Source organism: Typopeltis vanoorti, chromosome 9, assembly GCF_054136105.1.
Source record: "Typopeltis vanoorti isolate ZY-2024b chromosome 9, IOZ_Tvanoo_1.0, whole genome shotgun sequence".
Taxonomy (NCBI): Eukaryota; Metazoa; Arthropoda; class Arachnida; order Uropygi; family Thelyphonidae; genus Typopeltis; species Typopeltis vanoorti.
The window spans coordinates 107,171,642-107,198,881 of NC_143557.1; the positions used below are offsets into that span (position 1 = coordinate 107,171,642).

The 27,240-nt window shown below is 35.7% G+C and overlaps 1 protein-coding gene across 1 annotated transcript in view; it reads left to right on the forward strand.

The window, feature by feature from the left end:
* The first annotated feature begins 7,874 nt into the window (after positions 1–7,874).
* LOC150103394 (G1/S-specific cyclin-E-like) overlaps positions 7,875–27,240 on the forward strand; it is an 86,848-nt gene continuing 67,482 nt past the window's right edge. Inside the window, exons 1-3 of the mRNA XM_090397701.1 lie at positions 7,875–7,981; positions 8,118–8,205; positions 8,331–8,384. Coding sequence (XP_090253827.1) covers positions 7,965–7,981; positions 8,118–8,205; positions 8,331–8,384 — 159 coding nt within the window. The 5' untranslated portion in view covers positions 7,875–7,964. The remainder of the gene's footprint in view (positions 7,982–8,117; positions 8,206–8,330; positions 8,385–27,240) is intronic.

The following is a 27,240-nucleotide window of genomic DNA, read 5'->3' on the forward strand; positions in this document are numbered from 1 at the left end:
TTAAACCTCCAACATAATGTCCTCACAGCACTTAAGCCTCTACATGAGAGTCCTTGCAGTTGTACATTCCATGGCACTGAACGATAATTCCACACGTACCCTGTCTTAATTGAAAATTTCACACCTTTAGCCACCTCCCAAGTCAAGACCCTATGATCACTCTCACCAATTGGTGGCAATGTGGTCATATTTGTTACAGCCAAATCCTCAGATGTAATTACTAGGTCAAGCACTCTCTGACCCCTAGCATTTTCCATTACATGCTGTCGCAGATAGTTATCCCTTAATAACTGCATAAAATCCAATTCCTTCCTCCCATGTGTCCTCTCCTCACTCCAATCAATGCGACCATAGTTGAAATCTCCCATAATAATTACCCTCCTTCCACTCATTTCTTCTATTTGCTTGTGCATACTGTCATTTTTTCCATCACCTGGTCTATAGCAGCAAACTATTGTATATTTAGTTCTGCTAGCCACAATCTCACACCAAATGCCCTCAAATGTGCTCTTTTCTCTATCCTGCAATTCAACTTCTATTCTCCTTGGCTGTAGCTCATCAGCTATCATCAACAATACTCCCCCCCCATTTTATTCTCCCTGTCATTCCTGAATACACTATACCCATCACATTCAATCCCACTAGCTATATCATCTACAGTCAGCCATGATTCACTAATACCAATAGCCTGTGGTCTGGAAGTGCCAACCATGGCCAAAAGCTCTTCCTTCTTGTTCCTAATACTCCTAGCATTAGTGTACATGAATTTCAGACCCCCATTAGCCCCATCCCTACCTTGATGCCTTATATTAAATACCCCACTCTGATTTGTTGTCCTTATTCGCTCGGGCATATTATATTCATTCATACATTCAACTGCCTCCCTAAGGGCTGTGTATCTACCTCTCCCCTTAATAAATCTAGTTTCCCTGAATTTGCACATCCATTACATTCAGCAACACTTTCTCAAGTCTCCTTACACCATAACCATTCAAATGCAAGCCATCCATCTTATATAGATCCTTTCGCCCATCGAACTCACTCCACATCCACAAATTCCACACCACTCGTCATACATAACCCACACATAAAGTTATTCGCAATTATGGCCCTCCTTTTAAACATTTCACTGTCATACCATGGCAAAAGACTAATCATTCTAACTCTCTCACTCTTTTCTTTTGCTACCTCAAACAATTCATTCAGTTCTTCTATCATTTCCATTTTATCTCCTTTCAAATCATTCGTACCTGCCACAACAATCATTTCTTTCACCCTTTCCTTTTGCTCTCTAATGGACTCAGTTACATCCCTTATGGTCGTACCAGGTTGGTACGATTTTGTCAAATCCTCTACTAACACACCTCGTACTAACGAGTCTCCATACAGCACTCTATCCTTCATTTTGTTCATGTTCACACTCATACGCCTATTTTTCCTGTCATACTTTTTATTATTGGTTGGTTCATTCAGTCGACTTTTGCTCATACGCTCTAGCTGCTGTTTTGCCCTTTGTATCGCACCATTCAACAATGCAATCTCACTCATTGCATCTATCTCATCTTTTTTATTCTCTGTAAAACCATTAATACTATCATTCACACTCTTACAATTCTCTGGTACAACCTCGCTGTTTCTTGTCATATCCCTATTTTCTTCATTCTGAAGTTTGACAAAAATATCACACTCACGATCCGAAATACACTTCAATTCCTCATTCTCCCTACATTTTCTACACACATTCACTCCTTTATTATCATCTAACCACACTCTGATCGCACTCCGCAAAGCGTACATTTCGCAGATAGTACACTGAATTGTCTCCTTTACATTACCGTTCTTGAAAGAAGATGGCGAACCATCATTACTGGCCGCCATTTTCCTTCGTACTGGAGCCATACTTACTAGTAACGTATTTTATCAAATTATAAATTATAAACACCAAAAACACACAAACAGATGCACAAGATACGCAAGGCAAACAAAACTATGCAATATTAAAGTAATATTACTTTAATTAACAATATTAAAATAAATCTATGGAATGAACTTTATGAGAACAGATTGAATATTTGTGGGGTTACAGAAACTGGCTGACAGGTAGAAAATGGTAGAAAAATGATATGATTGAGACATACAAATTATTGAAGGGTTTTTACCAGATTAATTCAGAGGAAATTTTTCAGAACAGATATGTTGGTGGGAGAACTAGGGGCCATCCATGGAAACTGAGCAAGAGTGTAGTTAGCAAGGGTGTTAGAACTAGGTTTTTTGCTTCGAGAGTAATGAATGAGTGGAATAGGTTGACAGAGTCTGTTGTGGGTGTCTTGACTGTGAATGAGTTCAAGGCAAATATGATAAATACTGTGCAAATGTTGGATAGTTTTTGACATGATGTTTATGGCCTCCCTCAATGAGCCATTAGACTCATGGAGGAAAGATGCTAATAATAATAATTAAAGTGATGTAGAAGTCCTGCAGGATGAATTAAATTACCCTATTCTCTATATCCTGGATATGTCAGAAAAATAGCCAGAACTCTAAGAAATAATCTTTGCTCTGGATCTACTACCCCTGCTTCCCCTGTTCCAGGTGTTTTCAAGGTTCTGTGTTCTTTCAATTTACCATATATGGTCAAACTTGGAGATCAGTCAACATCCACCTTGATGAACACAAGAAAAACATTTGCTGTCATTACTATGGCCAATCAGGACTTACTGTGCTTGGATACCTTGCACTGAATCAAATGGAAAAAATAAAATAAAAATACTATGCTTTCACTGTAGTAAATACAAACTTGAGACTTTTTTTTTTTTTTACAATCAACCTAATCTACATAAATATGATTGTTGTGTTAACCACCCAACTTGCCATGATGTGTATACACGTCAAAGTTACAATGTATGCAAAGTGTATATTAAAATTGTAATACCATTGATATTATAGTGAAATATATGATGGATACAAAGTCTATAAGGAGTGATGTATTTTATCCATATTGACATCGATGTGATTAAACTTCCATTTGAGAAACATGAATTCTAGGCCTCCCACCTAACAATCGGGCTAGTCAGCATCCATAGAGGGCACCACCTCATAGGACTTTAGTCTTTTAGTCTTATGTCTCCACTTATTATGTTGCGTGTTATTACAATTTTAATATTGTATCCTTGACAATGTCTGTGATAAAGACAAAATATAGGAATGATTAAACTTGTATTTAATTATTTTTCTGTGGTGCATTGATTCCATTAGGTTTAATGGAATTTAAACCAGAACCTAAGCTTAAAGTATGGGGCATATCATTCAGGTGAAGATATTGCAGTCCAGTGACAGAGATTGATATGAAAATTGAGGTAGGTTAATTGAGAAATTTTATTGTGAATACAGCAGTGGGATTGGATGGCATGTTGATTCATGTGTTATGAGAATGTGCAAGCGGTGCTCAGCTGGCAGCACATCCAATCAAACTGTTTTAAGTTGCTTAATAATAAAAGCAAAAATAATAGTAATAAAAAGCAAGTGTAGAAAGGTGTATAACAGCAAGTGCAATGAAGTTCATAAAAATATAGATAAAGCTAACTAGGTATCAAAAGCCTATATACAATAACTACATTCTATAAATAACATAATAATAATTTATACACAATCTATATATAGCAATAAAGGTTATTGCTGAGATAAAGAGCCAATAGGCTTCACTTCGGCAAAGTAAGTTATTCAAATTAAGTGGATATTGAATCCAACATTATTTCTATAAAGGTTATTGTTCTGAAAAAAATTTAAAAACAAAATAACAACAACAAAAAAAAAACGTGATGAATTCAATAAAATTGGCCTGAATCCCAAGCTCAGACAGATTATGAATATGACTAAAATGGTAACTGTGCTCATGAACAAAATGAAGACAGTCGATTAAAATGTAGATGATGGTTAATCCAGTACCCAGAAGCCACACACAGGCATGCCATCACTTCTCAATAGGAAGAAGTATGCAAGATGACTATGACATATGTGGAGCTGAGGAAGAACTACTTCTTCACAGTCTTTGTACAGGCTAGACTAACACAATTTGATTTCAGGCTTGATTTGATAGAGCATGTTATTGGTTTCTCTTTATATGATGGCTGCCTCTGGGATAAAAGTTTATCCCAGCTGACCTAGCTGCAGCCTTGTTTCTCTTAGTCTCAATGTGGCTAAGGATCCAACAGAGGCACATGTCCAAATTTAGCCTCTGTAACTGAGAGGGGACATGTAGAATACAAGACAGACCTAGATACTACTGCAATGATAGACTTCTTATTGCCTATATACAGAGCTTCATGAATCAGCACATATAATGCACCATTGATAACACTGCAGTCTATGCAATTTAAGGCAGGATCTATTGTTTACAGCTCAACAGTGAAGTTGTTATATTCTAGTGGAATATGAGCAGATACTGTCTGGAAAGACAGCAGATTTTGAACTATCTGTATAGACAGGCACAAAATCAGAATATTTCATTCCATGGGCTTGATAGAGTGGCTGATGGGCCACAAGTATGGTGTAATGTTTGGGTAGAATTCTCCTAACCCATCTTAGGTTGCTTATCTTTCATTAACTATAAAACTTCATTTCCTTATTCCCATTGGAGTAAGTCCTGATCAAGAAGTTGGAATCACATGGGGAATAAGATCATTTGATCAGTTATGATCATTTGCCTACCTCACTATCTATTGTTCTACTGATGTTAGCAGACCCAATTCCTCCAACCAATCTGACAAACTTTGAGGTGCTTAAACATCTTGGTTTTCAACCTTAGTAACTTTCAATGTTAATAATGTCAAGAAACAGCAATTCAGCTATTTAATAACATTCTTGTTGCAAACTCACTCCTACTGACACTTTGTGCAACCTATTTCTGCTTTATATCTTTTCTAACGGTACTTCCATTGTACCGTTAGAAAAGATTTAACTAGAACATTACACACTGTTCTAGTTAAATGGTGTCCAATATTCCTTCACTCCCTACTCAGTATATAACATTTGAAGCAGGCAACTGTTATAGCCCATCAAACCTGATTCTCTTCATTCCATTTAACTTTTCTGGAACAACCACTTTCAACATATGTTCTTAAACAAAAACATGAACAGGCTCAATCTTTTTTAAACCTTGATTACAACATAGCATTACTGTGCTATAGGTTCTACAACCTGTGTATTGGATATATATATATATATATATATATATGTAGAAAGTTTTTTTACCATGGATATAACTATGTTAAAGAATACCAAGCAATTTCATAAGCTAGGTTTTAATCCTTTTTCCCAAGTAAGCAAAAAGACAAGTAAGTCAAGTTTGCACCTGCACATAGTGCAAGTGAGACAACTCGCGGTAAAGGTGGCAATTTGTTTAGGTAAAATTTATAAGCTCTGCATTACTTGAACCTTGGCATTTTTAGGTCTGGCTCCCACTGATGAGACCTCAACAAAGGTTGAAACCGGTCTGGGTAGTGGCCCATGCCTTTAATGCATAGCATCATACATCTCTGCAAGGGGATGTGCTTTGCATTAGGGGAAAATACTAAGGAAAGTGATTGGATCTTACTCCACCTTTACCACGAGTTGACTCAGACTTGCACTACGTGCAGGTGCAAACTTGACTTCTGTTTGCTTACTTGGGAAAAAGGATTAAAACCTAGCTTATAAAATTGCTTGGTATCCCTAACATATATATATAAGATTTACTTCCAGTAGAGAATAAAATTATATTTCCATAGTTAAAATCTGTAATAATTATTGGTAGCTGCCAAAAGTTTTATTATTCTTTGACTTTTTTTTTTTTTTAATGTAATGTCAGTGTGGATGATAAGATATTTCATCAGCAGCCCAAATGAACCTTTCCTTCAACAAGGCGAACATGAACTTTATGTTAATTAAAATTAACAGGCATTTTTCGTATATGAATTTTGATCAATTATGCTGTCTCCATTCTCCACGAATTTTCCCATTCCTTGAGTATAGTTGGTAGTAGCATTATTGTTAAACAGTATCTGCATAGTATCCTAAAACTCATCGCGAGAGGTCTCCCACATTAATAGATGACTGTCCATATTTTTCAAATAGTAGCATTTTTGTGTTGATAAAGTTTGATTATTACAAACGGGTGAGAAAATTCGGTCCTAATCCAAAACAGACGATGCCATCTGATTGGTGAGAAGGGCCATTGAAACTACTTGAAATGCATGGGGAACTGGTTTAAGTTGGTGTTTCCGTAAAGCAGTTATATTTATAAAGCGTTGGTAACTAGTACCCGTTATCTATTTGCTTCGTCCGACGGTATCCTTAATTTTATACACAGCAAATTCAGCTAACAGTGAAATATCTTTAACTACACGAACAGAAGTGTGAGGGTTAAAATAAATAAAACAGCCCTTAGAAACTTGCCTGTTTTTGCATGACGATTCTTTGGATAGGCCAATAATTGCAACAGCTCATACAGAATTTAGTTTTCTGGTAATATTTTTATTCAAATTTCGCGCATTACTCGATATCAAGGTACAAATATACCACTCAACGTGCGCCGACCAATTACACTTGGGAAAAGCGCATGCCCCAAGGGAAAAAGATGGCGCTGCAGTTTAACAGCTGTTCGCCAGATAATGCTATCTGAAGTTTGTACGAAAGATATCTATATTTTATTGCAAGTGATTGTTAAAATTTGGCACGAGAGTTTGTAATATAGTACCTTAAGTATTAAACATTTTTGTGTACCATTACATGAAATGTTAGTTATCATTTGCGGGAAATTAACCGAAAGAGGGTTATATATTAGTTTCTATTTTTTGGCCGAAACTTCGTTTTATATTTTACGTACACAGAAGATTGATTTTGGTAGTAGCGAAACAGTTACTACTCAATTTTACTAGACCGTTACACATTTGACTACTACTGTTGGAACATGTATAAAACCTATGTAAATTTAAATATTGCAAGACGGCCAAATTTACTAAAAATCTTTTCACTTAACTGTAGTACTATAATGTTAAAGCGCATTAAATTGGAGCAAAAGTAGCCATAGTCATTCACATGACTTATATCTATATATTGCTTTTAAAAGTAAAAAATCCTTTTGAAAATAAAAATTGTTTATTTCGCAGGAACAACTATCCCCCTCTAGAGGTCAAGAAAGAAAAAAAAGAAGTACTTCGTTCTTTTACTTACTGCCATTCGTAATCACATTTTATTAACTACTTTAACATACAAATCCATAATTAGTAATTTACTTAATAAAATATACTGCATAAGTTTTTTTTTGAAGCAGAACAACTATCAGAATTGTAGGCTTAAACTGGACTGATGGTGACATCCGTTGCTATGCATGCGTAATCAAGCTGCGTATACTGCATTGGCTTTTGGCGCGACGCCGGTTCACTCAGCTGGCAAGTGGGAACTTAGACAGTCAGCAGGCGGGAGGTAAGAGGAGAAGGATGTACATTGTAGTCGTTGCTGAGTTTCGGCACTAAGCATGATTGTTATATGAATATACTTAATCTGTAATTTGTGTGCGAAAGCTGTTCCTTCTCCGTGTAACAAGCCTTCAGATCACCATTCTTTTTTTTATTATTATTTATTTTATTTTCCGTATGTATTATACAGAATTTTTTTCAGATAAAATATATGATGATATATTTACATATGCAGTACAGAAATGCCTTCATTAAGATTTATTAATTATGGAGAATCATTTGATTAAGTATAACTCCTCATAATTATGACCAATCTTTGAGAGCTCTGACTTGCGTAAAATTAATATGTTTTATTAATTTAATATAAATTAACATGAATTGTCCCGCCAAAATATCGTCGTTTTGTGTCTGAGCTTAATATAAATGTAAAAATAAACATCTTATATATATATATATTTATTTATTTATTAGGAGGATCAGACTGGAAATTTTACTTAGCACAGATGTTAAATGATGTCCAAACATAGGTTAGTACTAATATATATTTTTTCATCATAATGTAACTTTACTGTCGTTTTCATCTCCGTTCAGTGATCTGTTTCACTTTCTCACGTTCGATGAACTCGTTCTGGCTACCTAGTGATATTACTTCTATTCTTGCAGTGTAAGGCACACTCGAGATAGGAAAGTGGACAACAGACCTCAACCCGCCATCCTTAGACGAAAAAGGAAATCTGAATGGGATTCAGAGGTATTTCATTTTTAAAATAACTACAGATGTCCTTTTACAGTTTATTTTACCGTCCCATTCACTGCTCGTTGTAGCCTTTGGTTACTTTTAACCTTTCCCTTACTTTTTTCCCCCCTCTCATTTAGGATGAACTAAATGATAAAGAAGGAAATAAAGAAGCAAGGAATTCAGTGAATCAGGTAAATATGCTTCACGTGTATTGCACGCAAAATTTATTTCACGTTACTTTATTTTTTATGGCCTTTCCCGCCAAGCTGGTTGTGAGTAACCGCCAAATCAAACTCATGCATAGGTTTAAGTAGTAATATATTTTGTTGTCTCTTCTCACGATTTTTTAATTTATCATTCAATTTTTATTTTTGAAGTTTGTTTTCTTTATTTTTCTTTTTCAAAATAATATGTCGTTAGTTTTTATTTTTAATAACGAGTCCAAATTACTATTTTAACTATTAAACTTCAGTTTTGCATTGAAATGGTGAATGAATGAGCCACATTTTTTTTTTCTTTGTTATCGTTGAAACTTCTAATTAGCGGTGTATCAGTTCTGTTATGCAAATATATTAGCAACATAGACAGTGTAGTGTCTCGACTAGCAAAATGGAATTTCAAGGACAAATTTTTGAATTTGGGGCGGAAATTTTTTAAGTAAATGACATTGGGATATATAATTATTTTCACAATGTATTATAGTAATTCTTCTGCAGTTCTATGTTATATTGCAAAGTATTCTCTTTATATGTGTGTCAAAATTTTTATGATGATCAATTTTTTAATGTAGTAAACTGTAATTTGTGGATGTGTTTCACTACTGTAAAGGAAATTGATTATTCTAATAATGTGAAATTATACACTGCAGTAATTTTTCCATCCTACAGGATTCTGATTATCCACTTTTTATACCCCCCCCCCCTCCATGGAAAACATCTAAAATTTTAAAATCTAAAGTTTTAAAAAAAAAATTTAATTTTTTAAAAACTAAAGCATTATAAAAATGCCATTCAGAACAGAGCAATTGTGATTGACTTAATTGTGATTGGTCTCTAGTTAAGAAAAAATCTTAACTGGAGACCTCTAATTAAGTCAATCACAATTGTTCTGTTCTGAATAGCATTTTTATAATGCTTTAGTAATTGTTGGCTGGAATTTAGTGATTCATAGTACATAAAAATATTGAAAATTAGAATTGGTTATCTAATATTTTGGTCACAATGTATAATTCAGTGACCAAAAATAATTCTGCTAATTAACCTTCATTTGAAAAGCCCCAGTATCATTTTTCTGTTAACTGCTGTAAGGAGCCTGATTGACTAGCAGGGTATTTCAAAAAATATTGCCCTGCTAGGTTGGCCACATGTAGCATTGCCTAGGTTATATCAAGGATGGTGTATTAAATTAAAAACATTAATGTTGGATGTTTGGCCCCGAAAGTAATTGATCTGAGGAAAGTGCGAAGTATAATAGATGTGTTGTACTATGTAGCCATTTGACCTATTATAACCACAGACTTTGAGAAAGTGTGTCTGAATGCATCAGACATACAGAATAACAGATCATGATTGAAGTTCCCCCTCCCCCAGACAACTTGGGTAACAGGAACTATAGTTTGTTACCCAGTGTGAGATTTTCCCAGTTCTTTGCCATTGACAATAGGAAGATGTCTATGGCATTTTCATCCATCATCAGGTGGTTGATATCATTATCAAGTGTACGTGCAATGATAGCCCAATGTCAGTCGACTTGCATTATTACTAGTTATTTTATTTTTTCCAAATGAATCCATTATTTGTTAAGTTTACAATACAGTTACATCAGGTTTTTGTTATTTTCATGATATGTACCTCTAAAGGGTGCATAGGATGCTATGACAGTATGTAATTAAGTCAACATTGTTACTAATCTCTTAGCACCTAATTTTCCTCCAGATTATTCACTTGTCAGCAGATTTGGGTAAAATTGTAAATAACTACCATAATTATTACTATTTGAAATATCAATTATCAAATATGATTAAAAGGTTTTTAATCTTAGAAAATTTAGATTAAATGAGTAAATTAGTTCGTCAGTCATAACTATTTTTTTAATCACAACTAATTTCTTGTTTTATCATGGTGATTAAATTTTTAATCAAAATTGCTGACTGGCTATATAAATCATTGTAACTTTTTTTAGTTAGCAATCATGATAACTAACTTTTTAATTAAGTAAATTAGGTAATTGTTTCGAACAGTGTAGACACTAACCACAAATCCTTTTAAAATAAATTTATTCAATGTTTTAAAACCTTGAATATGGAAATAAAAAGTTCACAGTTAATGGGCTTTTGCTCTCTAATCTAGTTTATATGCAAATACAGGGACTTTATTTACATTGAGTTAAAGTAAACAGAGGGAATGGTTAGGAATTACAGAAGATTGTTGGTACTGAAGTTCAGTGATATCTGTTAATTTCATGGATACTGATCAGTGTGTTGTTAAAATATAACCTAGTTCAGGCTTAGAAATGCTAATATAGTAACTCATGTTAGTGATTATATTATTCATGCCATTTTATCATTTCTTGAGTTCAGTTTTTTTTTTTTTTTTTAATAATATAAATGCATAGTAAACAGTTCAGTTATGGAAGATATGTAGTTTGCAGTTGGACAGAATATAATGTATCTTGTTGTTCAACATCTGGAACCAATTCAGGGAATGAAACTGCAATCACATTAAACTGTTACTACTACCAATGGTATGTTTAAGATGCTAACTGAAAAATAAATGAAACTGTTCCAACTTTAATACAGTAGTTGTAGTTTTTGCAGTAACTGCCTACAGAGTGTTGAGATTAGAGAATTTCATGTCTCATCTAAAAAGGAAGCACAGTGTTACTGTACTTGAAGAATATAACAATTATTTAAAATCGAAATGGTTGGAGAAATGCAAATCTAAGAACAACTCTATGATCATGAAAGTAAATGTGTTTAAAAAAAAAAAAAAAAAACTCAAAACCAAGAGTGTTTTGAAATTGACATAAAATTTGTTGTTCATTCTATGCCTGAATTTTGGTGATTTTTGAAAATTTAAATATTTGAGTGAAGGTTTGAAAATGTATAGCATGCATGCTTTTGAAAAAGTAGCAAGGCTTATGCGTTGGTTAGACATAACTGGTAATTAGTTTACGGAATTAACAACGTAAATGAAGTATATTAATTAAAGGTAACTTTAATGAATCACTTCTATATTTCGGCAACGTCACATTGCCATCTTCAGGAACATAAAGATATGGTATGTGCACTCAGGAACTAACACAAAGCAAATGAGGAAGAAAACAAGAAACTAATATTGTTCCTAAAGTCCTAATGGTGCCCTCTTGTGGGCTAATTTGGTAGTCTTGGCAGTTGGGCTGAAGTTCTCATAATGAAAGTCTCCCAAATTTGGGGCAGTTTCATGCACCCAAATTTGTTGAGGTTAGGACTGTTTTTTCGAGCTGCTGAAGATTCTTTGAATAATCTTTCGTATTTAAACTTGCTGCGATGAATTATTTTTGTTTTCTTCCAACGAATTTTATGGTGGGTATCTAAGGCATGGTCTGCCAGCCCAGAGTGGCTGTACTGGTGAAAACGGATGTAGTCTTGGTGTTCTGAAATCCTGATATTTGTTGTTCTGCCTGTTTGGCCAAAGTAGGACAATTTGCAGCTGCAAGGGACCTGGTATACACCAGGTAGGTCTAGGGGAAGTGGTTGGTCTTTGGTAGAGCGGATAAGGGATGCCAACTTTTTATATGGTCTGTAACAGGAAGTAAGGTCATTTTTTGAGGATATTGGTTATTTTCTCAGAGGTGCCCTGGATGTAGGGGATGGTGATAGACTTGGTGTAATCTTTATTGTGGAGGGGGGAGGGGGGTTGTGGTTTACAGGTTTTAGTATTTTTTGGGGTTATAGCCATTGGCTAAGAAAGTGTTGAGGATGTGGTTTAGTTCAATAGTCAGGGCCTTGTCATCTGAGCAGATTAATTTTGCCCTGTTATATAGTGTTTTTATCACCCCATATTGTTGTGAGGGGGGGGGGGGAATTGCTGGTGAATGTATCGGCCAGTATGGGTGGGTTTTCTGTAAACAGAGAAAACCAAAGATCCATTAAGCTGGCGGGTGATTAAAGTGTCTAGGAAGGGGAGGGTGTTGTTTTCCTCTTTTTCTAAGGTGAACTGGACTCTGGGGTGTTGGTTGTTTAAGTGTGTTAGGAAGGAGTGGAGTGTGTCTGAGCCATGTGGCCAAATAGCAAACACATCATCCACATAACGAAGCCAAATATTGGGTTTTTGTGGGGCGGAGTTTAAGGCTTTCTCTTCAGATGTCTCCATAAAGAAATTGGCCAAGGGTGGGGAAAGTGGTGAACCCATGGCTGTCCCCTCTATCTGTTTGTAGAACTTTTCCTTGCCAAACGAAATAGCCTGAGTTCATTGCGAACTGAAATAGGGCTGAGATATCGGGAGGAGACTTGGCTTGGATGAGCTCAAGGGTTTCTTTGAGTGGGACATTAGTGAATAGGGAGGAGACATTAAAACTGACCATTATGTCAGTGTGTTGGAGTGTGAGGTTTTCTATACTGGCTTTAAAGTGGGCTGAGTTTTTTATGTGTGATGGTGTGTTGCCAGTGTAGTGTGTGAGCATTTTGGCTAAATGTTTGGCTAATTTATATGTGGGGGAATCAATGCCATCCACTATGGGACGCAATGGCACATTTTGTTTATGTATTTTTGGGAGTCCATATAATCGGAAATCCTCGCACTCCAACACACTGAAATGTGTGTGTGTGTGGTCCATGTTGGAGTGCGAGGTTTTCTATGGACCACACACACACATTTCAGTGTGTTGGAGTGTGAGGATTTCCGATTATATGGACTCCCAAAAATACATAAACAAAATGTGCTGTTGCGTCCCTATTTCAGTTCACAATGAACTCGAGCTATTTTGTTTGGCAAGGAAAGTTCTACAAACAGATAGAGGGGACAACCATGGGTTCACCACTTTCACCACCCTTGGCCAATTTCTTTATGGAGACATTTGAAGAGAAAGCCTTAAACTCCGCCCCACAAAAACCCACTATTTGGCTTCGTTATGTGGATGATGTGTTTGCTATTTGGCCACATGGCTCAGACACACTCCACTCCTTCCTAACACACTTAAACAACCAACACCCCAGAGTCCAGTTCACCTTAGAAAAAGAGGAAAACAACACCCTCCCCTTCCTAGACACTTTAATCACCCGCCAGCTTAATGGATCTTTGGTTTTCTCTGTTTACAGAAAACCCACCCATACTGGCCGATACATTCACCAGCAATCCCCCCCCCCCCTCACAACAATATGGGGTGATAAAAACGCTATATAACAGGCAAAATTAATCTGCTCAGATGACAAGGCCCTGACTATTGAACTAAACCACATCCTCAACACTTTCTTAGCCAATGGCTAGAACCCCCAAAAAATAATAAAACCTGCAAACCACAACCCCCCCTCCACAATAAAGATTACACCAAGTCTATCACCATCCCCTACATCCAGGGCACCTCTGAGAAAATAACCAATATCCTCAAAAAATATGACCTTACTTCCTGTTAAAGACCATATAAAAAGTTGGCATCCCTTATCCACTCTACCAAAGACCAACCACTTCCCCTAGACCTACCTGGTGTATACCAGGTCCCTTGCAGCTGCAAATTGTCCTACTTTGGCCAAACAGGCAGAACAACAAATATCAGGATTTCAGAACACCAAGACTACATCCGTTTTCACCAGTACAGCCACTCTGGGCTGGCAGACCATGCCTTAGATACCCACCATAAAATTCTTTGGAAGAAAACAAAAATAATTCATCGCAGCAAGTTTAAATATGAAAGATTATTCAAAGAATCTTCAGCAGCTCTAAAAAAAAACAGTCCTAACCTCAACAAATTTGGGTGCATGAAACTGCCCCAAATTTGGGAGACTTTCATTATGAGAACTTCAGCCCAACTGCCAAGACTACCAAATTAGCCCGCAAGAGGGCACCATTAGGACTTTAGGAACAATATTAGTTTCTTGCTTTCTTCCTCATTTGCTTTGTGTTAGTTCCTGAGTGCACATACCATATCTTTATGTTCCTGAAGATGGCAATGTGACGTTGCCGAAATATAGAAGTGATTCATTAAAGTTACCTTTAATTAATATACTTCATTTACATTGTTAATTCCGTAAACTAATTACCAGTTTTGAAAAAGTAATCCTTTATGATAGTCAGTTCTCAGACATTCGAGAAGAATTAAGGAATACATCTGTTGTGTGTCTATTTCCAATATCTGGTCTGGAAAGAAAAGTTGTTACTGCACACTGGATAGCACAGATTTGAAATGTAAATCAGCTGCCTTGGCAACATTATTCCTAAAATACAACACTCCTTTACCTACTCTATCAGGTGGAATGTGTTTTCTTGTCTATTATGACAAATATTCCTAAGTCAAGTAGACTCGCTAGAATTTTGAAATAAATTCTAATCACATAGTTTATTGAGTATTGCTGAAACCAAATTTTTGTTAATAAATAACTTGTAATCTTTTAATTTAGTTTCTAATATATAATTTTTTGTGGTTTTTTCAACAAATTTTTGTTTATACATTTTTAACCACAATAATGGAAGAAAAAAAGGAATTTTAGTTTAACTGTTTTTCCTTTTATAAATATGTACATTTCATTTCAGTATTATATTATCTTGTTCATAATAGTTACATCCAGTGTATGAGTATTACTGTTATTTATTTATTTTTTTTTTAATTTTGACATTTAGTAAAATATTGTATTTCAGAGAATTGTATCACATGAATATAATGTATGTTTTATTTTTTTTTTTTTTCAACATTGAAAAAGAATTTCATTTCTGTAAGAAATTAGTAAATGTTCATGAAAATGAAAAATATCTGTAAAAAATGTCTTTCTTGCATTTTAATTATTCACTTCAACTTATGAACAAAATTATTAAATTTATGATTAATTGATTAAACCAAGAACCAGTAATAGAAAAAAATAAAAAATATAAACATAAATGGATGAAATACGTTCAAAGAATGAAAACAGAAAGATTACCAGAACAAGCCATTAGGAAAAAGAAACCTAGGATGTCCTCTTAAACGATTCAACGATGACTTCTAAGGCCATGCTAGGCCTAAATCCTTGATACGCATGATGATGACTGATTAAATATTTAGTACATTGATAATCACAGGAGGGAAGTGATAATTTCGATTCATTAAGAATTTATTGATTACTTTTTCAGTCGTAATCATTACTGATTACTAATTTAATTGACTGTCAATCACAAGTTGGTGTTCAATGTAAATCTAACTAATTATTAAATTTTTAGTAGCTTATGCCCAACATTACTTGTCAGCACTCTGATATTGTCTGATCTTATATTTCTGTCTTCCGAGGCACTTCTGACTAATTCAGACCACATCTTCATCTGGGTCTTTTTCCTGTATCTTAGCATTGAACACCTGTTTTACTAACCACTTTTCTTCTCCCAGATTGTTTAACAGACCATACCTTTAGATTAGTTCTGTTCAGACATTCTTGAGTGCCAACAATGTTAAGTTCCTTCCTAATGTCTTCATGTTTAATGATTCTATTATCTGTTCACTCCCGTAATTTTTCTCAGAACTTTTATCTATGGTCTCTAGTCCTTGACTGTTTTATTTCAAACTCAACTGTCAGATTCACAAGTTAAAATTGTTTTGAACACTGTCCTGTATATTGCTAGTTTGGTGTTTAACTAATTTCTATGATATTTCATATAAATTTATTCAGTAGGCTCCCTACCAAACAAGCTTTGCTTGTTCTCTGATCTATTTCCATATTTAATTGGCTATCTTCATTAAATATTGTAAATAGATGAAATATTTACTTGAAAACAAGTTTCTGTGGTTTAGCAGTTCATTAAATATAGAAATTTCTTGTGTACATTCTTTATTGAGAATCCAGTCGAAGTTTTTTTCCCCATGTTCCTGTCAATTTTCATAATTTTTTATTTCTTATTTTTTATTATTAATTGCAGTTTATTACTATTGCCAAATTTGTCAAATCTGTTATTCAGTCACAAAAAAAAAATTCATGGCAACATCAAATTTTTGATCTTGTAGAGCAAGCATGTCAAACTCAAAGGCTAACATGGGCCCAAATAAAAGAGGTTTAAGTTTATGTGGGCTGCAAAAAACAAAAACTTCAGTTTTCATAAAAACACAGGTTTATTTTGAAAAGTACAGTATGAAAAAACAAGAGTAACGATAAAATTAATGTTTTCTCCCTGACACTTGGCATCTCTTCTCTGCTACTATCTTTCCTACTTTGGGGGAAATCTTGTTCGCAGTGATTACATTCAAAACTGATTCAAGGTGAATGTCAGTAATTCTGGATCTGACAGGAGACTTATTTTCCTTCATAATTGTAAATAACTGCTCACACTGATAAGTACTTCCAAACATGGATATAACTTCATATGCAAATTTTAGAGTGTTTTTAAACCTGGCAAGTAAATATTTGTAAAATCCAGGCACGCCAACTTCACTGTATTTTGCTTTCAAATCTGAATCGTGCTGGATCTCAATTACCTTCGTTTGCATTTGATTAGGTATTGATTCAATATTTATTGAAGAAAACAAAGAAAACTTTAAAATTTAAAATCTGCAAACCTTTCAAATTCAGTTCTAAGGCGTACAATTTTTTCTGCATATTTTTGATATGATGCAGTTTCACTTAAACTTGATTTGTTCATGTTGCATGTCGGAAAGTGCTTTAAATCTTCATTTTTCAGTTGCTTTTCCCAAAGAACTAGTTTACATTTCAATGCCTTAACTTGGTCACACATGTTCAGAATGATCTGATCTTTTCCTTGCAGTTTTAAATTTAAATCATGTAAGTGTTTTGTTATATCAACCATGAAGGATAAATCTTGCAACCACACTGTGTCAAAAAAAACAGGCTGGCCTTGACTTTTAGTTATTAAGAACTGGCATATTTCTTCTTTCAAGTCCCAGAATTGTTTAAGAATCTTGGAGCAGGATAGCCAATGTACCTCAGTATAGTAGGACAAACCAGAATATTCGCTGTCTAATTCACTTAAGAAAGCAGAGAACTATCGCTGATTTAAGCCTCGAGATTTTATGAAATCGATGATTTTTTTTTTTTTTATAATGTCAACACATTTTCCATGTTTATTACTTTTGTGCATGATACTTCTTGATGTATAACGTAATGCGTATGATGAATCTTAGATCCATCATAAATTTCACTTTGTTTTTTTTGCAGTAATGCCACGAAACCATTGTTTTTTCTGGTCATAGAAGGAGCTCCATCTGTAGCTACAGAAATTAATTTTGACAGAGGTAGATTGTATTTTTGCAGAAGTTCGAAAACACAATTAAATATATCTTGTCCTGTACTAGTATTATGCATTGGTACTAGTTCCAATAATTCTTCAAAAATGTTGAAATCCGTGTCGCAAGCGCGAAGAAACACAGCTAATTGAGCTATGCCCCCAATGTCCGTACTCTCGTCACAGGCAGTGGAAAAAAGCTTCGAAACTAGATGATTTTGCTTTGATCTGAACACTTAAATTGTCGGCCAAATCAGTAATTCTTTCTGCAACTGTATTTTGAGACAAAGAGATTGCTTGAAAAGCCCTCATATTTTCAGGACAAATAATTTCTGCAGCTTTAATTAGACATTCCTTAATGAAATCACCTTCAATAAAAGGTTTTGAGTGTTTAGCTATCAACTCCGACAAGACGTAGCTTATATGCACCTTCCGCTTCACTTTCTGTTGATACTTTGGTAAACATGAACTGTTGTTTTTTCAGTCTCAACTTTACTGCTAATGAGGTATTAGCATTGCTGCCAGTTTGTGACAGTGATCATGAGGCACTTGTTTGGGAAGTGATAAAACAGAAAAAGTTACGGCAAAAAAAGATACATGTGGAATTATAAAGTGGGTGATTATGGAAAGTTCTGAAGTTAACTAGCATCAATATGTTGGTTTGATTAGCTGTGCAGAAAAGATGTTGACAGTGCCTGGAAATTCATAAGGCAGTATCTGACACAAGCAATGTATATATGCATTCCAAGGATTAGGCGAGTAAATGGAAAACAGATGAATAGTGAAATCAAACAAGGTATGTTGGAAAAGAAAAGATTATGGAAGAATTATAAGACAGTTGGTGGTGATCAGATCCATGAAGAGTATAAAGTGCAGACTAGGATTGTTATGAACATGGTTAAGAAAATAAAGATGCAGTGTGTGTGTGTGTGTGTGAGAGAGAGAGGAGATTACTTTGCCAGGTCAAGGGAATTCTTCTGCTGTATGGCAAGCAAGAGGAAGAATAATTATGGCAAGTTGACACCAATGGATAGTCATGGCGGGATAGTGATTGTTGCAAAGGATACAGCCGAATTATTGAATGAACATTTTATCAGCTTATATCATACTAGTGTAAATGATGCAGTGCTGATGTAGAAAGGAGGAAAATTGGTAACTAAATAACTTAAGGAATTCACAACGTATACTGGAATATAAATTAAAATAAACTTTAATATATACTTCCTATATTTCGGCAACGTCATGTTGCCATCTTCATGGGAACATAAGATTAAGACACGTGCAATCAGGCACTAAAAACAGCAAATGAGGTCGAAGCAAGGAAACCACTGTTTTTCCTAAAGTCCTGATGGTGCTCCCTAGCAGGCTATATTAGGTATTCTTGGCTGTTGGGCTGAAGTTCTCAAGATGTAAGTCTTCCAAATTTGGGGCAGTCTCATGCATCCAAATTTGTTGAGGTTTGGCTTGTTTCTTAGAGCTGAGGCTGATTTATACTTGCTGTGGTGTATTACTGTGGCTTTCTTCCACCGTATTCTGTGGCATGTATCCAGAGCATGGTCTGCAAGTCCAGAGTGGCTGTACTGGTGAAACTGGATGTAGTCCTTGTGTTCCAAATTTCTGATATTCACTGTCCTGCCTGTTTGGCCAAAGTAGAACAGCTTACAGCTGCAAGGGGCCTGGTATACACCAGGTAGGTCTAGGGGAAGTGGTTGGTCTTTAGTGGAGCGGATAAGGGATGCCAATTTTCTATATGGTCTGTAACAAGAGATCGGGTGATATTTATTCAGAATTTTGGTAATTTTTTCCGAGATGCCCCGGATGTAGGGAATGGTGATGGATTTAGAGTAATCTTTTTTGTGAAGGTGGGGCTATGGTTTACTGGTTTTAGTATTTTTTTGGGGTTGTAGCCATTGGCTGAGAAAGTGTTAAGGATGTGATTTAGTTCAGTGGTTAGGTTATTGTCATTTGAACAGATTAGTTTAGCCCTGTTGTATAGTGTCTTAATAACTCCATATTGTTGTGAGGGGGGCCTTATAAGCCTTTCTATGAAAATTGGAAGTGCAGAATCAGAGGTATATTATGTTATCATGTATCACCACATATTTAGTGAATGTGCACGACAGTTAGCTGTGCCCTTGACCTGGTAATTTAATGAAAGTCTTGCAGTGGGTAAGGCTCCTCAGGAATGAAAAGAGTACAAAATAGTGCCACTTACTGTATTTTTCCATGTATAAGACGAACCCTACTTTTTCGAACCCAAAATTAAGATATCAATATTTCTAACACTCACCGGGAGGAGGTCCAAACTGTCTCTCTGAAGCTTTATTTCCACGTTCTTTTGCATAGTTGATGACTTTTAACTTGAAGAATATGACAATCATTTTTTTTTTTTTTTTAATTATTTTCAGACATTTTTATGGGCTAGTGCTCAAAATATTGTTAATGCATTACCTTACCCTGCCAAGTTGCAGAAGTATGAATGCTTTAAGAGTTCTGATTGGTTTATTCAGAATCAGCCATTAATGACATCAATCAGCAGAGTTCACAAAAGAAAAATACAGTACATAGACCAGTTTGTATCGCTGCAGTTGTAGTCAGTGTTGGAGAGATTGGTTAGGAATAGAATACAAAATTAGGTTGGTGGACATAGTATTTATGTTGGTCAGCATGGATTTGTGAATGGCAGATGTTTTGTTTTAGCAATTTACTTGCATTTTATGGTAAGGTAAAGAGTATGGTAGATAAAGGAGAATCATATACAGTGATATTTTTGGACTTTAAAAAACATTTAATAGATTACCAGATAAATTACAATTTGGTGTACTAGATAGTACACCAAATCCTGTTTTTACATGGCCTTTTTTTTTTACATGATTTTGAAATGGCATGGTCACAAAAATATAGTAATTCTGTTAAGCATGCATGTGTTTTTTTTTTTTTTATTTGAGTTTATTATTTTTGTAACAAAATCATTAATTTTTAATGTTATTTTCATGTGATTATCTAAATTCAAAAATGAAAATTTATAAGAAATTTCCAAGTTTTCTGGGTTGTGTTAATTGATTTTAAGCGCTGTTATAGTTAAATCGAAAAAACTTGAACTTTTGAATTCATCCAGGGAATAATTGCAATATTCAATGCGTTTTGAATGAAATGGATAATGATCAAAAGGTTACTTTTATTGATGTTTGGAAAAACTTTTCAATCATGGATTGTGTAAAACATGCAGCTTTGGCTTTATCTGAAATAAGACAGCCAACTTTTGAATGCATGTTAGAAGGCCATTTCTCCGGAATATTTTTATTTCTAAAAGATTGAGTTTTTTTTGTGTGTGTGTTTAAAAAAAACTGAAATAAAAATTTATTTGTTTTTTAAATAAAATATGGATGGATATGCTCTAATAAACAAAATTTCTGTTTCTTTTACAAAGATTACTAATTTTTACAAAAATTAGTAATCTTTGTAAAAGACTATCTAATATTTTTCTATATACAGTACATATTGGATGTCTTTTTTCAACACAATATTCTTTGGAATGTATATACTGTGCAGAAACAGGATCTAATCAACATACAAATGATTTTGTATGTTGATTAGATGGATTGGCTTTCTGAATGATACAAGTATATGTTGGAACAGTGTCTCAAAAAAAAAAGAGGCTAACCAGTAATTATCCACCTTCTTTTTGCCCCATGGTTCTGTTTTTGGGCCACTGTTAACTTTTTTGTGAATGATATATCAAGTGGACTAACAAGCTGTCAGTTAAAATTCTGCTCTGAGTGTGATTGTCTTTAGGTGGGAGATGAATTTCATCTCCCAGTGTGACACCACTGAACTGCTTATTTGGATGCCTGAGTTTCTTGAAGTTCCATCTTCAGTTGTTTGCTAATGATGCAAAGTTGGGGAGAATTATAATTAGCACTGCTGATGATGTTAATTTTCTTCAGGAAGATTTGAATAGGCTTTTGACTTGATTATATTAATAAGTACATGGTGATGCATTTTGGAAATCAGAAATATAAGGCTGTGTACTGTATTGATAGCACTATGCTGCACGAAATGGGTGAGATTTGGGAGTGATAGTTGGCAGTGGACTTCAAGTATAGAGGGCACTATAGTGTATGCACATAGTAGTGCAGCTATCTTGAAAAGTACACTGACATGAAGGATAAGGAGGTGTGGTTGTGCTGCTGTAAAGCACTGGTCAGATCACACTTAGACTATTGATAATTGATGAGACCTCAATTAAGGTCAAAACTAGTTTGGATAGTGGTCCTTCCCATCTTTTTGTATTATAAGATACTGAGGTATTAGGAAAACAAGCCCTACCAACTACTGATTAGGATCCCTACAAACTCTTGGAGTCACTGTTTCAATCCTTCTTACCACTTCCAGGAGAGATATCAAATAGATGCTTATCTCTTTTTTAGGCTGAATGTAGGTTTACTTTCTCACTAGTAGGGCAATGTTGAGTGACAGTATGAAAGATTGTACAGATGATATAGGATGGTTGTTAATCAGAAGCACGATTGTTTTAGCATAACTGTTAAGAATATACCACCATTATGACCTATTAGTATACATCTATTTATGATTCTTTTGATGAAAGTCTAGAGACTAGGTGGCATGCATAAAGTTGTTTGGCTTAGAGTTTTTATTTATTTATTCGTGTGGGGTTCCCCAACACATGAATAAATAAGGGGCTCAACCAGTCCTAAGGTGCGTTCCTCGACCGCCCCTTAGGACCGGTTGAGTCCTCCTAATGAGGGATTAAGTACTATAGCCTGTGTGTTCACGGAGTTGGTTTGCCTGCTTGTGGGATGAAAAAACCCCAGATAAACTTGGGGGGGGGGGTGCTCTCACCACACCCAAGCACGGCTATACTTTGCTATGGCTGAGAAAGATCCTTAAGCTCCTCGCGTAGTTGACGGGAATCGAACCTAGGACATCCCTTCCCTAGTTGCGAAGCACAAAGCTACTAGGCTAACCATGCAGATAGCTTAAAGTTGATTTGCTCTAGTTTATTATGCAGAAAGAAAAGTGATGTCAGAGGTTAGGTTTAATTTTGGGTGATGTTATGGCATCTCTGTGTGTGTGTGGAATACAAACTTTCACACTGAAATACCAATGCTATTTGAACAGAAAATTTTTGCATTCTGTTACTCTCAAAATAAGATTTTGAATGAATCTAATTTGATGTTTTATATTAGTAATGAGATGTAAGAAATTTGAAGAAGAGGTTTCCAACTAGAACCACTTAATTGCACATTTACATTTTGTATAGATAGCATTGCTGAATCTGTAGAAGTCTGTAAAGTAAGTCCCCACTACAGAAGTCATTCACATTTTAGTCTGACCAAGCTGAAATTTTTTGGATTCTTCTTGAGATTGTTCAATTAATGAGTACTCACTTAGCTAATATATATATATCAACTGGGTGCACAGTGATTACTACTACATGGGTTGAAGAGATAGAGATGCATGAGAATGAAGTCGAAGAGCTGTTGATTAACCTTGGTAAGAATTCAGTAATAGGGACAGATGAAATATCAGCACAGCACATGTGCTAAAGGCATGTTAACCAAATTAGCTAAGCCTTTGACATGTTTATATAACTTGAGTCTCAGCTCAGGAAAGATACTAGGAATGGAAAGATGTATAGTAGTTGCAGTTGTACAAGGGTGATGCAAAAACCAAAGTGCCTAATTGCTGACCTATCAGTATCGCTGCTGTGGTGGTGAAGATTTTAGAGAAATTGGTAATAACTTGCATGCAAAAATGAGTTAGACAATCTATACTCTGCAAGGAACAGCATAGGTTTACTAAAGTGAGGGCATGTTTTAGCAATTTACTCATATTTTATAACAATGTTATGGCCAAGTTGGATAAAGGGAATGGATACACTATGATACTGTTGAATTTTGCTAAGGTATTTGCTAAGATACTACACAAAAGGCTGTTACATAAACTGGAGAATATGAAATTTTAATATAAACACTTGATTTTGATCAGTGGATGGTTGACAGACAGATATCAAAGTGGTATGCGGCAGGTGTGAATCTGCTGGATTGAAAGTGACTAGTGGTGTACCTCAGGGTTCAGGCCTTGGGCCATTGTTGTTCAATGGCATTAATGAAAATTAATGACGTTATGTTCCATCAAACCATTTTCAACTCCTGATGATTCTATGAACATATACTCTCCATTCAGTGTTTTCAGAGAGCTCCCAAAAGCTAAGTACAATTTTGAGTGAAAATTGGAATATTGGTTTAAATCTTAATGTAGTATTGTTTATTTTTGGTAGCTTGTTGTGTCTGTGATATTTTGGTGTGAATTCCGTTTTATTTAACTTAGTATTTTAACAATAGATTTCATAGAATAGCACATGGTGACATGAGATAATGATGTCCAAAAATATGACACCTTTGTTCAAAAACTGTAAAGTGAAGGAGTTTGTCCAATGTGATGTGTGTGGGATGTATGCATTCCTGAAGGAGGCTGGAGTTTGGATGGAAAGTGATAGTGGTGGGAGAATGTGCAGAAAGTGTAAGCAAAGTGAGGAATTGAAGTATGTGTCAGGTTGTGAAATAGTTATGGTTGAAGAAAGCCAGAATGTGAGTGAAAATAGTGGCTTGATAGGGAATTGCGATGTTGTACAAGATGGCAATGAGAGCGCTGATCAAAGAGAGAATGAAAGCAACTATACAGAGAGAGAGAGAGAAAATGGTTTAAATGATGAAAAAAATGAGGAATTATTTGTAGGGAGTGAGATTGCTAGGTTGTGCAGTGATGCACAGCGGCAGTTGGAGCACCTGCAAAACTCTTTCCAGAGTGCCTCGGCTAACAGAAATAAACAAGTGTTGTTTGAAAGGAAAAATAAGCATATGAGTGGGAGAGTTTCTGAAATGAAGGAAAGAGTGTTGTATGATGACTCGTTATTAAGAGAAGTGATAGATGGGAGTTTAACTCCCATCTATCACTCCTCTTAATAACGAGTACTTACCGGGTGCGAAATTTAAGGATGTAAGTGAGAGTATTAGAGCACAAAATCAGAGGGTGAAAGAATTCATAGTTGTGGCGGGTACGAATGAATTGAAAGGAGATAAATTTTTTATGAGAGAGAGAGGACTTGAAAGTATTGTTAAAGGTAGAAAGAAAAGAGTGACAGAGTTAGGATGGTGAGTCTGTTGCCGCAGTACGACAGAGAGGAGTTTAGAAGGAGGGCCATAATCGCAAATGACTATGCGCAGGTTATGCAGACGGTGTGGTGTGGAATGAGTTTGAATAGCAAAAGGATTTATACAAGATGGATGGCCTGCATTTGAATGGATTTGGTGTGCGGAGACTGGAAAAAGTGTTGCTGAATGAAGTGAAAATGGATGTACAGAACCAGGGAAACTAGAACTAGAAGGAGGGGGGGTGGGAGTGGATATATGGACATCAGTGAGACAGTTGAGTGTAAAAATGTATATAATGTACCTGAGCCAGTAATAAGGACAAGAAATCGGAATGGGATAGTTAGATCATAACGCATCAAGATCGGGGTGGGACAAAGGGACCTCTGCATTTCATGTATACTAATGCCAGGAGTATTAGGAACAAGGAAGAATTTTTGGCCTTGATTGGCTCTTCCTGGCCACAGGTTATTGGCATAAGTGAAACATGGCTGACGGAAGATGATATAGTTAGTGGGATAGAATGTGTAGGTTATTGTGTGTTTAGTAGGGACAGAGAATAAAATGGTGGGGAGGAGTTATTGATGGTAGCTGATGAACTGCAACCAAGGAGAATTGAAGTTGTATTGATTGCAGGATAGTGAAAAGAGCTCATTTGAGGCTATTTGGTGTGAGATTGAGACTGGCAGAAAAAAATATACAGTTGGGTGCTGCTATAGACCAGATGATGGAATAGATGGTGGAGATAGTATGCATAAGCAAATAGAAGCAATGAGTGGAAGGAGGATAATTATTATAGGGGATTTCAACTATGGTAACATTGATTAGGAGGAGGAGAGGACACATGTGAGGAAGGAACTGGATTTTATTCAATTATTAAGGGATAACTATCTGAGACAGCATGTAATTGGAAATACTAGGAGTTTGAGAGTGCTTGACCTGGTAACAGCATCTGAGAATTTGACTGTAATGAATATGAGCATGCTGCAACATGGTCATATTCATTACATTGTGATCATTCCCACCTATTGGTGAGAATGATCATGAGGTGGCTAAAGGTGTGGAAATTACCGTGCTGGCAAGTATGACAAGCTTAGGAGATTGCTTGGTTCAGTGCCATGGCACATGTAAAACTGCAAGGGCTGGATGTCGATAGAGCATGGGAAGTGGTCAAGGAGTATTTACAGGAGGTTATGGCTGATTGTATACCTAGGGTCCGAATAGTAAACCAAGTAGGGGTTAAATGGATGAATAACACCATTAAGCTTGAGCTGCAAAAAAAAAAAAAGAAACAACTGTGGAGGAGGGAATTTAAAGAGAAAGGTGACCTGCAGGCCAGAAGGGTAATGAGTGTGGTAAAAAAAAAAAAAAAGCAAAAGCGGATTATGAAAGGAAACTTGCTATGGAAGCTAAAGAGAATCCCAAACAGTTCTTTCAATACGCTGCAAGCAAAAATAAAAAAAAACTGTACACAACAGAATGATTAAGGAATGACGATGGTAAGGAGGTCACTGAATCAGTCAATATAGTGGAATTACTGAGTGAGCACTTTGCAAGAGTATATCATCCAGGTGGTGACATTGAAAAAATGAAGGAACCATTAGTTTATACGGGAATTGTGATTAATGAAGTGGAGGTGAATAGTCTATTACAGAACCTTAATGTGAATACATCTGTGGGATTGGATGGTATACCGGCATGGGTCTTGCATGAAGTGGCTAAAGAATTATCAGTGCCCATGACCATGTTGTTTAATCTGCGTCTCGGGTCTGGTTTAGTCCCGAAGGTGTGGAAAGAGGGGAAAATAGTTCCACTGCATAAAGGAGGATCCAAGACTACTGTTGCAAATTACCGACCAATCAGGAGTCGTTGTCAAGGTCTTGGAGAAAGTAGTCAAGGGGAAAATACAGGAATGGATTGATAAAAATGAGATCCTCTACGGAGGACAGCATGGCTTTGTGAAGGGTAGATCATGCCTCAGTAACTTGCTCAAGTTTTATAACACAGTGACAGCTGAACTGGATAAGGGTAATGGGTTTACAGTGATACTGCTGGACCTGGCCAATGCATTTGACAGGATACCACATGGAATTCTAGTCCGTAAACTACAACATATGGGAATGGATATAGGGTTGGTGAGATGGATAGGTAGGTGGTTGATGGAGAGATATCAGAGTAGTTTATTCAGGAGTAGAGTGCAAAAGACCGCCTCTGACTAGTGGTGTGTTGCAGGGTTCTGGTTTTGGACCACTGCTGTTTAATTTGTTCATTAACAATGTAGGGAAGGATCTAAGAGGAACAGTTCATTTGTTTGCTGATGATGCAAAGTTGGGTAGGGCAATAGTGAATGCAGAAGATGTCAAAATCTTGCAGGATGACTTGGATAGATTGGAGTTCTGGGCTAAGGAGAATGAATGTCAATTTAATGTGACAAAATGTAAGGTTATGCATTTTGGGGTGAAAAGATTAGCAGCAGTATA